The sequence below is a fragment of the Euwallacea similis genome, chromosome 18 (genome assembly GCF_039881205.1).
Source record: "Euwallacea similis isolate ESF13 chromosome 18, ESF131.1, whole genome shotgun sequence".
Lineage (NCBI taxonomy): Eukaryota > Metazoa > Arthropoda > Insecta > Coleoptera > Curculionidae > Euwallacea > Euwallacea similis.
The window spans coordinates 1,940,997-1,958,232 of record NC_089626.1 but is presented as its reverse complement, the minus strand read 5'-3'; the positions used below and the strand labels follow the sequence as shown (position 1 = coordinate 1,958,232).

General features: G+C 43.8%; 1 protein-coding gene across 3 annotated transcripts; it reads left to right on the top strand.

The window, feature by feature from the left end:
• Positions 1-447: 447 nt before the first annotated feature.
• Positions 448-17,019, top strand: TfAP-2 (transcription factor AP-2). Of its 3 annotated transcripts, none has more exons than XM_066398744.1 (5): positions 448-910; positions 13,447-13,758; positions 14,839-15,028; positions 15,796-15,913; positions 15,967-17,019. In XM_066398744.1, the coding sequence occupies exons 1-5, from the start codon at positions 830-832 to the stop codon at positions 16,589-16,591; spliced, it is 1,326 nt and encodes a 441-aa protein (XP_066254841.1). In that variant the 5' UTR covers positions 448-829; the 3' UTR covers positions 16,592-17,019. The 3 variants fall into 3 exon arrangements, with proteins under 3 accessions (XP_066254841.1, XP_066254839.1, XP_066254842.1); XM_066398742.1 differs by lacking the exon at positions 448-910 and adding an exon at positions 7,471-8,025; XM_066398745.1 differs by lacking the exon at positions 448-910 and adding an exon at positions 12,788-13,379.
• The last annotated feature ends 217 nt before the right edge of the window (positions 17,020-17,236 follow it).

The window sequence follows — 17,236 nt, the reverse complement described above, 5'->3', positions numbered from 1 at the left end:
GCGTGATGATATTATGACCCTTTCTAGCATTAACTGGGGGTGCCTCGTTAAGTGTCTATTACTCTAGTTACCCTCAATTGATGCTCAACGAATTCTCAGACGAGTCTCAACAGGCAACGACTGCCTTTTGGATCAGGTACCTAGGCTTTATAATGGGTTAAAGTCGACGTTACACGTCGCGAGCAAAGTAATTTGTTTGCCCATTTCCAAAAATTATCGTCGAATAATTTCAAATTGAGGAGAGATCTTGCTGCAACACAACGGATCCGCGGGAGAAAATTCTGGTTTCTTCCACTCAAAAAAAAACAGCTTTTCTCCTGAGGATCGGCAACATGTAACCCACTACTCAAGAAGCCATATTGCGGACGCCCACGACACGAATTGGTACCGAGTAGTGGTACCGTCGGGGAGTGTCCGTGTCGCAGGACCGGCTCATGAGAGCGGCGGCCTCGAGGAATTCTGCGAATACGCAACTGTACGCGGCGACATCCACCTCGAGTATCGCGTTTCCGCTTCTGCCGTAGTCGTGGTCGCGCCCCAAAGGGAGGCGCCATGGCGCAGGCCTGGCCAATGGCCACGGGCCGGGGCCCCCTCCGGCAAAGGCCGGGAGGGGGCCAATGGGACCCTCTCGGTTCTGCCCGCAGTTCAGGTCCGCGAAGCCCTGAGGACTCACGCTGAGATAACGCCGTCGCGATCGATCGCCCTTTGTCGCCTCGCCGAAAGGAAAAAAGTCGCACGGTGTCGGATCGGCCGGTCCGGGGGGCCGCAATGATCGATTTCGGTGTGTTGGTGCGTGTGTGTCGCAGCTTATAGCCCGGAGTCTTTTTTGATGACGTTCAAGGAGAATGGCATGATGTCACGGTTTTATTTGAATTCCAACTCGTCGCTGGCGAATTATCAGCAGTATGAGGTGAGTCCCACCAACAGGTTAGATTCTACACGATCACCGAGTGATTTTCTAGATTAAATATGCAATTCAAAAAGACTGCTTTCCGCAGTAACTTTGCATAATTGCCGTCACGGTCAACGAGAACCTCGCGGAGACACTTTATTGGTATAATCTGAGGGGAGTGGCGCTTAAATTCATTTTACCTGACCGAGATATAAATCGATCTAATTGAGCTCCTTAAAGGCTCAAATTCCTTAGTTTACACGCTCGTTTCACTGCCGGAATTTCAGAAACCTCTAATGCTATTTTTCTTAGCGTTCCCAACGACATATACACATGGGATACTTTTTTTTGAATTCCTGCGACTCTAAAGCCAAATTTTCCTCAATAAAACTGCCCAATTTTGATCACTCAAGTGATGAAATTTCCACTTCAAGCGAGCAAACTCACAGCTTAGAGTGTCCCTTTGAGGAGCTCAAATGCCTTCAACTGCACAATATTTCGTGCCCAATTGGCCCTCAATTTCAAGCCTCAATTACCATGTACAAGTGCGCCGATGTATTGTCTGTGATCACTCTCAGTGGCTCATAAGATTTCGCACACAACTGACCCTTTCAAAGGGTACTAATTACACAGAAAAGCCTTCAATTTCATGGAATTTCCTGCCCATTTGAGGCTCAGTTTCACGCCTCAATTGCCATGCAAAAGTGGTCGGATATATGATCTATGATCTCTGTTAGTTCCTCATAAGATTCTGCTTAGTATTAAGGCTCTTTCAAGTGAAAGTTAAAGTAGAAAAATGAAGTAAAACTCATTCTTTGGAATGTACGTTTATAATCTTAATTTAAACTAATCTGATCCATGGCGTTCTTCGCTAGATCTTGATGATCTTTACAAGCTTTAAGGGCCTGAAAAGCCTTCATAAAGTCTCCTACTAAACCCGATCAAATACTCCCTCATATCCCTCGTAATTCCCAGCGGTTTTAATTACTTTTCACGTTAAATTTACTAGAAAAAACTATTGAAGTTTGTGGCGCAACGTTTTAGGTCTTCGTGGCACCCAATTGCAACCTCAAAAATATTGAGAATTCTGCACTGAAATAAACAGCGAACCTAATTTTGAATTTTTTTACATTACGTCAGTTGTCAAATAATAATTGTGTGGGGCCCTATAGATGAACTTTACGGGGGCGTGTTCGGGTCCTCTAATTTATTCGAGTAGGTCAATCATATAGATTAAAATGATATTAAATTAAGATATTTCAGCAAAAATAAAGTAATACTTGCAGAATTTTAAGCACGATTCGATGGTCTAATTATGATTAGATGAAATTATGCTAGTTCGAAAGAAATTCAAATTGTGCAAAATGCAAAAACCTGGATAATGCCACACTTTCAGATCTTGCTAATTTTTTTCCGCAAATGCCTATTTGTAGTGAATTTCTGTTCTTGTCTGCATACAGATAAAAGGGGAACCTCGCAAGAGCTCCTAATAAACCCTTTGAAAATCTCTCAAAAAACACTCTATTTATACTGATTTTTTAAAATTAATAAACAATTTAAATTTGAAAAATTTAATTATCACCTATCAAATTGTTATAATAGTGGAATCAACACTGTAGCTGGTTGGGAGAACGTGTCTACATGTCCTAAATAATCTTTCGGTGAACTCTATGCTAGGTAGATTTTGTAGGATGACGTAAACATGTTGCACTTAGATCCTCATTTAACTAGTTTTAAAACACGAGAGACTTTTAAGAGATTGTCTACATACACTAAATGCCTTGCCAGTAGACTTCTACGTTCGATACTTTTTATGGTAAAAATCAGCCTAAAATAATGATTCTAAATGGGATGGCGTAAGTCCACGTTTTAGCATTCTTCTTTTAACTCCTCGAAGAGGATTAAAAATTCTCAAAATTGTCCTAGCTTTTGTTGATTTTGATTTTTCAGTTTGTTTCATTTATTCATTATTATTATCAATGCGGAATGTCTCTTCACTTAACTTTAGGGTCGTGTGCCTGGTGCATATAGTTTTAGTTATTTTTGACAGATCGCAAATTTGTGCAGCAGTAAGTTATCTGAGTCTGTCTACCACGTTATCAAACTTCGCAATAAAACGAGGACAATTCAAAACGTTTTGGCGAGAACTGCTTTAAATATCCTGTTAATGCATTATTTGACAGGTAAACTGAGTAAACTATTGCGAAGACTTAAGGAAAAGAAATTTCAATTATAGTGCGTAACAAATACGTAGAAACACGAAAATAGTTAATTTCGTGTACTACCAGTGATTTAGGCCGTTGCTAGGGAAAACTGTAACATTTAGAGTATAATAAATTTAATAAAAATTTTTTAACCAATTTGGCAAAAACACTGAATTTTGAAGCTTCTGCTGTCACCCGTTTCTTAAAACTGCAATCGAGAACCATTGCATAAAACCTACTTTATTTACTCTTTCAGTTTTTCTCCATAGGTAAACAACGTAGACTATTGCACTGTAACTGTGCCCAATGACACACTAGCGTTCATGTTGACTCGCTATAATTAGGTGAAATTACCGAGATTATGGCAATTTCGACGAGTAGAAAAACCCGGGAAATTACATGGTGGCCTCGGCGATAATGGGGGTGTGTCGCAAGACCCGCGGAATGTTAATTGGCTCGCCCGTATTTACGCAACACGTTTTGGCCGCCGAATGAAGAATGCAACAAAAATTTAATAGAATAATGACAGAGGAAGAACACCTGTTTTACGCTTGTATGCAATTATTAGCTGCATTCCTGCATTTTTGACGAGACGGGCGGCTCCCTCTGTGAGAGAAACTAAGAACTTGCAGCAACAAGAAAAAAAAAGATAGCTGCGAGATTTAAGCGATTGGGCTTGCGCTACTGGCCGACAGATGTCCCTAGTGGGACGCGGTTCCGGAGGCTGCGTTTCATCTCGCGATGATCGAGCGAGTTTCGCTAAAGCGAGTTTAGAGGGCGCCACCTTCGGCAATGAAACAACAAGACGATCCAAGGGGAGATTTTCGTTTTTTGGCGGAAATACGCCGTTGCCCCTCAGGCGGCGAACGTTTCAAGTGATTTATCCCCTTTTGATGGCATTTCAATTATTCAGCTCGCGCTTTGATGGCTCTGTTAATTAAATGGAAAAAAACCGTACCGCCCGCCGCGCCTTCGCGTAGGCAAAAAACCGTTGCATTTGAGCCTCCTCGTAATTAAATTTTACAATTTTACGATCTCTATGCAAAACTTGTGGAAGTACCGCGGAGAAAAACGCGCCGTCGTCCCTAAGGTCAACAACCTGCCGGCCAAATCCTTATTTGACCCACATATCGGAGATTTTTTGATGCCACGGCTAACAGTACCTGTGGAGTATGTGCATTCCGGTACCACCAGTACTGGATTTCAGGCATTCTCGACCCTAAAACTTTTAGAACTCATTGAGAAACACCCCCTGAATCTCCCTCAATTTAATCACTCAGAATTTTCAACAAACATTAGTCAGAATTTCTGACTTACGTCGGAAAGTACTAGACGTACTGCTGAGGTATTTTTCCCTACTCCGGCCCATCACAAAATCTTCATCGGAGGTCCACTTGTCTCGGACACACCCTTTGCTTAAACACGCGAGATTTCTATTGTTTCAAAGCGTACCTAATAGAAAATGGTACCCTCTTGGGTTCTCTCACATACACACACACACACACACAAGAACATTAACGTTGCATTATGGGGCCGTTATCGCAATGCTCTAAAGTGTCGCCGAAAGGGGAAGTTGCGGGAAATTGGAACGCGTTTAGGGGGCGCCACTGCGATAACCCTTGAATGAAAATCCGCCCTTAGGGCTCTACATTACGTGAGGGTGGTTTCGTGGATCGATATGGCCCATATATCATTCTAAAGATTGCCGTTTTTCCGTGTGAAATGATGGATATTGTTCTATTTTTTCAGCCGTTATGGATCATTTATTGAGCGTCAAAACATTCACTTAAAGTCGTTAAGTTTAAGCTTCTTAGGTCTATTTGTAATACGTCGGTACTCATGATCAGTACTTGTGTGTTAACTCAACGATTTGACTCAATTTTGCTAGAGTGCTAAAAATGAATTTATGCTCAACTCGTGTTCAATATTTCAAACTCAAATGATTTGAAATAACAAGATCGTCTGCCCTCCAGACTACACTCAGCCACGATAAAAACTGGATGACAGCGAACACAAAATCGCGGTACTTCGTCGGGTACCACCAATATATAAAAAGCGGACGACCCGCCGGGAAAAACACGGCACTACTCAAATCTAAGCGCTGGCAACGTCATGTCGCTTATAATTAAGTTGCGTTAAGTACCAATATCGAGAGGATGCATAAATCAACCCGCGGTACCGACACGTCAAAATGGCCGCCTCCTGACCAGGGAAAATTGACGGGGAATTTGAATATACGCACCGCGAGAGATGATGTACTATTTGAGCGAGAGTGGGTATCTGTAAGGGCGTGGCACCACAAATGTCCAAAGATGCCTATGCCTTGTTAAGTACCGGAATTGGCGAGAATTGAGGCTTACCCGTGGTACCATTAATGTTAACATTAGAAAATGTCTTGTATGACCTTACGGGAAGGCATCACTGAGGCGCCCCTTCTCACGGTTAAAAGCAACTAAAAACTGCAAACCCACCATCTACCCCCCCAATTTCAGGGCCTCACTGAGCCCCACAGCGCCCCCCAGCAGTGAAATATCGCGGAAATTCAGCGAATTTTTGAAGTCACGAGATGCACGTAAGCCAAAAAACATTTGTTTACGCGCTGTCACTGTCATTTTTAATCTGGTGATGTCATATTCTGATATGTGAACTGTGATGTAGATTATTGCAGAGAAAGCCGAGAAAGGGTTTTTCATTTCTTGGGATATTTGAGTGAAATGGGGACTCAAAATGTCACTTCGGGTTAGTTCAGGTAGTCAATTTTTGATGGATTTTCCAACAGGTAAGCTAAGTAAAAAATTGTAAACAGTTTTTTACCACTACTTACATTCATTACATTGTCATTTTTGAAAACAAATGTAAAAAAAATGTCCCTCATCGCTGAAAGAACTAATTACCTTTTTACTGGATAAGTAATGTAAAATGTACTATTTTGAATTCTTTACAGCTGTTCAGAAGAAGGAAACATGGTAATTTCAACTTTTGTAATGATGCTACCGAAGCTGGTAGATGATGGGCACTGCCTTCAGAACCACTATAACGCCTCATTTAAAATTTAAAATCTCCATAAGTTTAAACGGTGTTTTTGAAATAAACATTTCTATGGGGGTCAAACTGTTTACGTGTACTAATTATCTAAAGGTGTCAATAAAAATTGGCCAGAGCTTTTGGTTCTCGAAAGCTTCGTTATTTAAACAAATTATTCTAAATTTGGCTATTTTAAATAGCCGATAGCTCTTTTGAGGACCTACAATGAGGGTCATCGCGACCCGTCGGGTCGGAACAACTGTGACGACGCCACTGACATCGGCACTGAGATCCATCCCCGGGCGGCAAAACATTCAATCGTGCAGGTGCAAAACAATGAAACATATCGGTGGTACCACTCGTCAAGGCGGAATACCCCTCAGCCAGGATTTAACGATCTCCGTTTGTCTCTCTCGGCCTTTTCAATTAAGTACCGCGAAGAACTCATTATTTAAGTACCGATGCGCGTTTATTTATTTGCTAATAGGTACTACGCCCACCATGAACGAGCGGTACCCATTATTGCTTCCTGGTGAAGAGATGGTACCCAGATTTATATCTAAATTTGAAAAGAATTGAGGGTACGCTATATTAAACTGAGGAGAAATATTAACTTTACAAGGGTAATACCAAAGGTGGTACCACTTTGCGACAAAAGGTGCCCAGATTTGATCAAAATTTAAAGTTGAAGAATCCATCTACAATGGCTAGCTAAAGAGAGAAAACAAGTTTACATTAGGTGGTAGATACCAATGGTGGTCCTATTGCGAGTATGATAAATTTGAGGAAGCAGGTCGAAGGTACTAACGTGATTTGAATAGAGAAATCAAGTATATGTGTATGTATATAGGGCCGGTACCATAAAATGCAAAACAATCCTGACATCATTTTGGCTGCGTTAAAAAGTACCTATTTTTTTTTATGTAACCTTGAGACAAACATGATTGAATCACTACTATGAGCTGCGGAGATATGTATATCAAGTTTACAGGGGTGGTACCAGTAATGGTACCGCTTTGGGTGCGACAAGAAGCTCCGCTTTGTGCGGCACTAACTTAAATTTCAATGAACAAAAAAGTTTCCTTGTAGCTGGTGCCTGGTATAATTCTTTGGTACCTTAGCGGTACCGTGGTAATTTGCACCTTTGGTGATACTTATCTAAGATTGAGAAAGCGCCATGATAAATTATGCCAATCAATTGAGCGCAGACATCGAATTAATTTGGTGCATCGTGTTGGAACATCTGGTACCACCAGAGAACCATCTCGTGGTAGAAAACATTTTACTGATTGATTACGCAACGAAATCTTGACCACATCTCCCGTAAAGCAGGTACCTGGCGAGTGCCCGGCGGGCGGGGTGCGCCCCCCCCTCTCCCGGTACCAGCGCCAGCGGCAACTTGACCATGGACCTCAGTTCGCCCGAAGCTTTCTTCACGTATCGTCGTGCTGCGAAGCGCCCTCTGTGCGCCGATACGAGAACGCGCGCTTTTAAAGAAAATATTCCGTTTCGAACCGAAGTACCCACCTGCCGCGATGGTACCCGCCGCCTCGAAAATCTTCACCCATTCAGCGGAGAATCTATGTCAACGACAAACTGGTGCCGCAGGTCTGTTTTGACTGTGTCACTTTTTTAGCGGTGGTTCGCATCAGTTTGGTACCACGTAGCGTGGTACCATTTCCCGAAATGGACAATAACCCTGATTCGTCTGATTCGCTGGCTAGCGATCAGCTAACTGTGGACCTACTCAGCCCCAAGAGACGTCGCCTTGTCATTATCAACGATCCCGATGAAAACCACGAAGACGGTACCACCCCCGATGTCACAAAAAACAACAATAATGACGTCGGATTTGTGCTCATGGAGGATGAGCCCCAGGAGAATGGAAATGACGATGAGGACGAGGTAAGACTATGCAGTACCACCGCGGTATCTAATGGTACCGCCATCTAATTTGCCTGTAAATGAAATGCCAAAAAGTCAGTGGTACCAGTAGCAAAAAAGTGGTATCTGATCATGCCGCAGCATCTCTCAGGTCAGACCAAAACATTCCGACGCAAACCTGTCTCCCTTCGCCGATGGCAGGTACTATCACACCGTTGCCACATATATTCCAAATCCCACTTTGGTATCACTTGGCGCGGCAACCTTGCGCCATTAATAACACGAAGAATTCCCGTGTTGAATAATGGTCTAACAGTTATTACCGCCGATAATGATAGACAAGGATTTAATGGTACCTTCGAATGATGTAATTGGGTACTGCTGCCTTAACAGATATTCGGCTGTGTTAATCGTACGAGAAGGAGTAATTTAGGAGTTTCATGATGCGGGAGGCAACGGTACCGAAGGTGGTACCTCAAGTGGTACCACTTGGCATGGTACCGGGTGATAGAAGATTTATTTTTAACCGAGTGTTTTCCCGATAATGTAAGAATTATTATTGTTTCTTAAGTGACGTAACATAGTTACATCATTTTTCGGTGGGTACCAAGAAAATCAGCTATAATGTCTAGAGCACATTTCAAAGTACCAGAAAGATCTGGTCTAAGTAACATTACTCGAGGTGACAATCTTTAGTTTCTTTCAGATTTTGTACGAACGAATAAAAAAAACCGAGTGCAGTATTCTGCTTTACTTTCTTCTTCCAGGCACATCCGAATTTTCAAATGACTTGAGGAAATATATGAATTATGAAAGAATACGCGAATCGAAGATACACATGCACACTTGTGCTTCACTTTCTTCATTTACTGACCTCGTTGAAGATCCACAGAAGAGGAACTCTCTTTCATCCTTCATCTAGCCAGATGGCGCATTTGCATGGCGTGCTTAATAAGCGTCTAGTTTTTCTTTTTCTGCTGGCATCGTGCCTCGATTACGCTCTTAACCACTTTTATTAGCAAACACGGTAGCCCATGCCCCATCTTCACGTTCTTCTCTAAGCTCGCAGATCTAGACTGTGAGGCATTTGAAGATCGATGAAGGCTCCCCGAGTATCAGTGCGAAATTGAAATTTGAGCGAAGAAATGGGAGCGTGATTAAGAAGATGTTTCGTTAATGTGAAGATGGGAAGAAGGTTAAGAAAGGCGGTTCTAGAATTCGGAGCTCGCGGCTGAAGATTGACCTAAGGACTAGTCCGGAAGCCACTTTTGGCCGCCTGGGGGCGCTTGAAGCGGAGCACACGTCGCACGAAGCACGGGCGCTACTGGAAGACGAACGAGAAGAGGAATTAGCAGGAAGAAATCATGCAACTTCATCATTATGATCTTCGGACAGAACAAATTCAACAACTGAAGATCTCCCGGCTATAAAGAAAAGAAACACAAGTGGTACTTTTGGTGGCATCATCCGACCAGTATCAACTCAGTACCGGACACATTAAACAACGAAATTCCTCTAATATTCAATCAAGGCTCGAGTTTTTTCAGCATCATTAAACCGCAAAGTTATTACCTTGGGCCGGGTGATGGTTATTATGTGGTTCTGGTGGTACCGCGACTTGGCCGGGATCGTGATGGGCAAAACCGATCGCATTATTAGCCGTCAATAAGTCAACAAGATTATTGTCAAGCTTTGGTTACGAGGTACGATTTAGTGCCTTTGACGAGGCATTTGTTAATCGCTTGGCGGTACCACCTATAATTATACTGTGGTCCCTGAGAATCCAGGCTGACCTTTTCGGTATTCTCAATATCTGCAACTAAACAGTTTTTTTTTTGAGCTCAAAAGTCGTGGTACCATCGCAGTGATACTCGGCACCACTACTTATTTCTTTTTTAGAAGATTTAAATTAATTGCCATCGATGTCGGGTACCAACAGCGATGACGAATCACTTATTAGACACGAAGGCAAACAGAAAAAGCAATTCCGACAAGCGCTCGCATATTACGGCTTGAATAGATGTGATTAGCGTGCCGCCCCTCGCTGGCGAGGTGGTACCACGGGTACCGCAACGTTGCTAAGCAGGTAAGGTCCAGAAACTAATTGATTTTAATGGTGTCAATGGTACCTCTGTTGGTGTGGCGCGATTTAAGGGCGGTACCATTGTTTGCAAGATATCATTCGAAGAATTTCGTTTGCTTCTCAACACTTTAAAATTAGACGTAAACCATTACGATTTTTAAGACAATACCATAATGATGCCAATTGATCTTGCTGTGGTATCTTCCGTTTTCAGTTTTAAATTGCTAAAATTGAGTCATTGCTTGTTCAGGCGGTTTTGAACGGTCTTGGAAACCAAAATTTAGTACTTAGACTTGTTGTACCACCGTTTGCGGCCACCTCTCAGAAAAACTCTAGTAATTTTCTCAATTCTTTGCCTCAGACCGAACGCAAACAACACTGAACCATCGCCGACGGTACCATGGTACCGCCCAAGGCCAGAGGCAACCTCTCGCCCGGAGCGCTTTGGAATGCCGTCAGGCAAGTGCAGAGTGAGGCGCGGCCTGGGGGCCCCGCGCCGCGTTACCACCCTCCCCGCGCGGTGGTACTGCCATGCGACCGAAAGATCGGGTTTCGTTTTTCATTCGGATTCAGCCCCGGAGACATCGCGTGTAAACCAGGTCAACGGTTGACCGCGCCGATCTGATAAACTTTTAAGCGTGTAATTGCCGACAAAATCGTCAGCCAGATATTGATCTCTGTCTCTCGCTCGCTCGGTGGTACCAATCATCCTATTACAGGGTGTGCTGTGTTTTACAGTTATGCCAATAACCATGTAAACGCCTAATAATCCGACGGGTACACCAGCGCTTGAGACCTGATAAACTTAATTATGGGGAATTTGTGTTTTGGCTACTACTCGCCGCAGTTGCTGAAGAGAATGATTGATGTTTGAAGGAGTGCCACGTAGCGGTTTCGATCTGATCGCACAATGGAATGGGTGGAGCTGTCGAAAATCGATCGATTTAGCGATACGAAAAAAAAATCTCATTTAACACACGCGGAGACGAAGAGTTTTCGAGAAGAATCCAAAAAGTTCGCTCTGATTGCTGTCGAGACGAAAATGTCACTATTTCGACGTAACTGTCAATCAAACTAACCTAAATTAACAAGTGTCACTCCAACTACACTCACTCACTGAGGATAGTAACTTGATATTGCCGCATACTTTGACGCAGCTGTCAATTAAGCTCACATGTGACAAACAATCAGAGGTTTTCAAATCGTTAGTGCCTCTTCAACTGGACTCAGTAATATATGCTAACGAAGTTGCCGTCAATAATCTATTCCGAGAGAGAGAGATTGTTATTAATCTATTAAATCCGGAGTTGCGTAACCGGCAATCGGGGCACCTCATTAACCGGTACTTGCCCATTAATTTTTTTCGGATTAATTTCGCCGCTAATTAGGCTGCCGCTCTTTTGTAGATATGTCGATGATAGCCGACGGCATTGCTCGCATAGTTCTAAACGCTCTCCGAAGGAGCACTGACACGTCGAAAAACCCCTTGAGATTGACAGAAGTTTGTCAGTCTACATTGACGTGTTACTCTAACCGCCTCTGGTGATTGTTGCTTTGACAAGTAACAGCTGGCATGTTCACCACTTTAATCGCTCCGAGTAGTGGTGCGTCATTCCAAACCAAACATCAATGGGAAAAATCATGAAGAATCTCGACATTTGACCCAAAGTATCGAGACGCGGAGACAGGTGTCCCACTTGGAAATGAGGCGATGACCGACGAGTTCATCTTTCTTTCTTTCTCGTCTATTATTATCATTATTGCCCAATAGGCCGATGCTGTCATTCTCTCATTTTAGTAGGCGAAACTAATTGTAAATTCAGATTTACTTGTGTTCGGGTTTTGAATGGGGGCCGAACGTTTTCTCACGGTGATCGTCTATCGCTCGTGCTGAATTATTAGTCCATCTGATCGGTACCTGCGCCAACGGCGCTTTTGTGTACCATTTTTGGCTGAAGAGCAGTTTTAAAGGTTTTCGACTGAGTTGGAGTAGTTAGAGTGTGTATCATTCGCTCTGTCCAAAGTCGTTGCTACAGAGTGTGAATTTTACTTTGGTTTGAGATGAGATTTCGTTGAATTTGTGTCAAATAAACATTAGAAAAATTTGAGTTTTTCCTAAAAATGTTCCCATCGATTATAAGATGAAATGCCTTTAAATTTAAAACCCGCGGAAGCACCGAGAGTAGGCAAATCTCGGTTTTAAGGACCTAGAGTGATAGAGAACATTTAGGCGTCTTCGTTCGTGTCGCAGAATATAGAGTACGCTTCAAGAGAGCACCTATAGATGTCGGGGTAGACAAGTTCCAGCCCTCCGGGCAAGGCAATTAGCGCCCCCTCACTACATCTTATTTCCCGCCAACGACAGGTCTCCAATTACTCTAAAATAACGTATTTCCGGAGCAGGGAAGCCTCCCTCGAGACGTCAAATTACCATAAACGATTACCCGAGCCAATTGGGACCCCCGCCGGAAATGGCGACTTAGCGAGTTTTCCACTAGGTGGATGTGAAGAAATTTGGATAACTTTTTAGCACAGGGTGTTCCCAATGTAAACGTGAATGCGACATCTGGCGGCAAGGTGCAAACATAATAAAGCGTGTAATTTTGGCAGTAAATTTGACATGTGACATTTAGGGTAATGATGTACGTCATTCTCCTTCGATTATTTTGATGATGCTCGATTTGATACTAGCATTAGTTACGTTTTACAGCGCCCGAACCGGTAGCTAATTTTCCTAATGTCCAAGCCCATTGGATCACATTCCTGGCTAGAACCCATAATTTATACCTCCAATGTTATAATTAAATTTCTCAGATACGTATCGGCAGATGTTTGATTACGAGTAATTACCCGGTACCGCCACGGGTAGCACTCCGAAATATCTACGCTTAAAACAAGCGAATAAACCGAACTCCCCACTTCTTCTTGATGGTGAATCGCCGCCATTCGCGCATAAAAATCCAATCAAAGCAGAATCCGGCCGTCAATCAGAATGCGCGGAATTCGGCCTAATTAGGATTCCATTCGGGCGGGTTCGGCCACGTGCTCCGACCGCTCCGGGGACACACATCGCCGATGATGACGTTAGATTTCGGTGCGACGCGGTCTAGTAGGCTTGCTCGAGGCCTGGCTCGCGCGATTCTCACTTGTTTCGGCGCGCCATCTACCCTTTTCATCCCCGCGAGATTCGCATTTCTTAATTTGTGAGTGCCCTTGTTTTGCGTTCGGCCAAAGTGACCAGCCAAATAGTGATTGAATGAAAAACAACTATGAAACTGGATATATTTTTTTGGTACCTACAATTCTTCTATTTTTATTTATTTATTTACTCTTTTAAGTTCTAAATGTGTTTATTTTAGGATCGTTTGACTGCCAGTGGTCACGGCTCCTTAGCGCTTAGTGGCGGCTCGCCGGGCTACGGCGCGAGCACCCCCAGTGCTTCGGGTCGTGGGGCAGCCGGCAGCCTTCACCACTCTGCCATGCAGCACCAACTGCCGCAACCCGACTTTCAACCGCCCTATTTCCCGCCTCCCTTTCATCACGCTGCCCCCAGCCCTCCACCACAGCAGCATCTCGAATATCTCACCGACCCCTATGGGGGATTGTCGGGACTGCACCATTACAACCAATTGGGGTTGAGAAGGGAAGGAGATCCCAACCATGCACATGTGGTAAGTCAAAGTTATCGAGTCATTATTGGGTAGTGGTATGAAGGGCTTGTTTTGATATGACTTTTGAGATATGAAAACTACGCAAGAAGAGACACTCCATTGATAAACACTTCCATCCGGGGGGCGGGGCTTATAGTTCCGCAGCCGACCAATCGTGGACTGACAAGGCGTGCTCGTTTCAGAATGGGGGGCGCGGCTAATTTTAATCGGACAGTCAGAATTGAAGCGTCGCAGTGTTGATTTTGTAGGAAATAACAGTTTATTTCAAGATGGAATTTTGAGAACGTTCCAAAATAATCTTAGAATGTTTCTATTGTTTCCTCTGAGACTTTTCATTTGCATAGTAGACAAATGAGTGCCAACCTAATTTTCACTCCCAGATGGAAATGATTTTAATTGTTTACTGCTCGTCAAACGCATATTGATGGTAATTTGTAAATGCCAACAGATTCCGCGGTACAAGTGAGAGAATTTAATTGGTCAATAGGAGGGGTACCTACAAAAATTGAGGGGCTTTCGCGATCGGTATAGTTATGTGTGAGTCTGGTCGCCACCGTCAAAGACTTTGATTCGAGAGGCGAGGCTACTGGCTCCGCCTCTCATTGGAGTAGGCGTATTGCGTTTTAAAGGCTAATTCGGAACACTAATGAAGACACTTTCACATTAACTAATTTCGGATTTCACTTTCAAACGAAAATTCTTTCAAGTCGCTGCTGCTCGTTGATAAAAACCCGATAAAGCCAGGCTCTCGCACAATTTTAATGGCAGGAACATGAACCTGAAAAACGTCTTTATCGGACTCGGAGTGTAGCGGCTTAAGGTAACCCGGATTTCCTGAATTCCGGGCTCCGCTCCAACTATGCAGGAATGTGCTCCTTCCCCTTCGCGCGGCATTCGAGATCGCCCCCCCGTTTTTCTCGTCAAACATCAAGAAAAAATTCTTAGCCAAAGTTCGATTATATATTGCAACATTGTTGCGCGAACTTTATCGAATAACTCGCCCTCATATTAAACCCTTGTGGAACCCTAGGAATTCGCCCTAATTGTGTTGAAGTTAATTCTTGATTTTTTTAATTTTAGGGTCAATTGGGCCACGGCGCCAGCTTCCCCTACAGTGCCCCTGGCGGGGGAAGACCGGACTACTCGGGCATTCCCCAACGTCACGACGACCCCCTTTCGCTGCACCAAGCCTTGGGGCAGGCCGTGGAGGACGCCCAAGCCGGAATCGACGACAACACCGGCTTCATTACCGACCTACCTCTACTGAAGGGTGAGTGCAAGCCCCCCGAGGTGCTCCCTATACCCCAGGGGTGGTATAGGGCTAATTAGCGCTCGCTATATTTTGTTTATGGGCGGGGCGCACATCTGTCCTTCAGGCAAGGGGTCTGACGTAATTTTTTCAATTTTCATTCACACACGAAATTTCTCTTTGTATTGGGAGGTGTTTTATTGAGTTATAATTGGCTTTAAGGGCGACATTACTTTGTGTGATTGTTACCGGTTTTTGTGCCAGCAATCCGGAGAATACTTGAAATTATTTTAATTTAAGTTCATGCCTACCTTTAATAACGTCATTGCTTCGCGTCTTTATGTCTCTGTAGGTGCTCCTGTCGCGTCCCAATTGCAACAGTTGTACTCTGATATTGACATCAAAGCCATCAGCTAACTGTTGCTTTGTTTATCACTAGCGCCTTAAGATCAACGATGATGTCAGTACGTACCTGAAACAACGTAAATTTACAACTTTACTTGTCAAAAATCAGTGATGTAGGTAAATTTCGCGTAATGATACATTTCAAATGGTAAAAAAAGAAAACAACCGCACAAATTATCCTTTTTAAATAATAATATGAAAGAAATGGGGGTATAATGTCTCTTTTAGTTTCCGAGATACGGGGTAATTTTAACACCTATTTGAGAGCCTGAAAATTTTCGATTTTTAAAACTTTCATCGCCGGATTCTCGGACTGTAAATTTGCTCCAAAGTTTACAGTTCGACAAACAAAAGGATTCTTTACAAAATTTAACGAATTTCAGGCATGAAAGGGGGCAAAGATCACTCAGGAGCCGGCGCCATGGTGTCCCCTAGCGACGTCTTCTGCTCGGTTCCAGGCAGGCTCTCCTTACTGTCGTCCACCTCAAAGTACAAGGTAACCTAATGACTCAATTTTCTCGCTGTCATCTAACCGCTCTCCGCTTCCAGGTAACAGTTGGGGAAGTACAACGAAGACTGTCCCCACCAGAATGCCTCAACGCCTCTCTGCTGGGAGGAGTGTTGCGTCGCGCCAAAAGCAAGAACGGGGGCAGAATACTCAGAGAAAAACTGGAGAAAATCGGCCTCAATTTGCCGGCGGGGCGCAGAAAAGCCGCCAACGTGACCCTTCTTACCTCTCTCGTTGAGGGCGAAGCCATCCACCTGGCCAGGGACTTCGGTTACGTCTGCGAAACCGAATTTCCAGCGCGTCAAGTGGCCGAGTACCTGCTGAGGCAGCACGGAGAGACTCCGCGCAGGAAGGAACTACTCCAGGCTACCAAACAAGTGACGAAAGAACTGATGGACTTGCTCAACCAAGACCGGTCTCCCCTGTGCAATACGCGGCCTCAAATTTTGCTCGATCCCTCGATCCAGCGCCATTTGACGCACTTTTCGCTCATCAGTCACGGGTTCGGAAGTCCCGCCATCGTGGCAGCACTCACTGCTATTCAAAACTTTCTCAGTGAGAGTCTGAAGCACTTGGATAAAGTATTCCCCAATCAAAGTACGCAGCAAGGCCAGGGCATGTTGGTCAGTTCCAGTTTGGACAAGGGCAAGCTGGAGGACAAGAGCAAGTGATGTTGTTTGGGGGTGTGCTGCGAACTGCGAAAGACGTTCGTGTTCGAAACTTAGTGCCAGTGAGGTGTGAGTGCGTTCGCGGTGTGTTAGTTATTTCGTTAAGGTTGAGTTGTATCATCAACAGGGTAGGTGGTAGAAGACTTTTATTCACTCAGTTTACATGGGAGGTCATTGTGAGGCAGAGCAGATTTGCTTTATTGCAAAGAGTGGTAGGGCCGTTGAGGATACATGGGAGTAAATTATTCACTATTTTAAACACTAAGAGCATGGCTAAAACCTGGAAAATAACCATTGAGAAAATGATCGTTGATATAACGGCGAATACAACATATCTCAACAGTGGGCCAACGTAAGCTCGCCGCCTACTTCAGTCATCTTCCCAACATAAGATACTTTCCATTTAAAAAATTCTTCAAAAGATTGCCCTAAGCGAGAGAAACATCAAATCAGCTCTACTTTGCCTCAGCACACCCCCTTGAAAGTGGCCATTTCTGCCATTTAGGACAAATCTAAGAATACTCATTTTTCATTGCATGTATATTATTTTATATATAATTACGTAGTATTTATTTTCCTCTCTCCCTCTTATTGTGATATTTCCACATTTACCTGTATAATATCCAGACTGTTCTATAGGCCATACCG

Excerpts from the sequence above, each read along its gene's own strand:
- TfAP-2 (XM_066398742.1), top strand. The coding sequence starts at position 7,807 with ATGGACAATAACCCTGATTCGTCTGATTCGCTGGCTAGCGATCAGCTA. Across the intron at positions 15,029-15,795 it reads CGACCTACCTCTACTGAAGG|GCATGAAAGGGGGCAAAGAT; the intron begins GTGAGTGCAAGC and ends AACGAATTTCAG. Across the intron at positions 15,914-15,966 it reads ACCTCAAAGTACAAGGTAAC|AGTTGGGGAAGTACAACGAA; the intron begins CTAATGACTCAA and ends CTTCCAGGTAAC.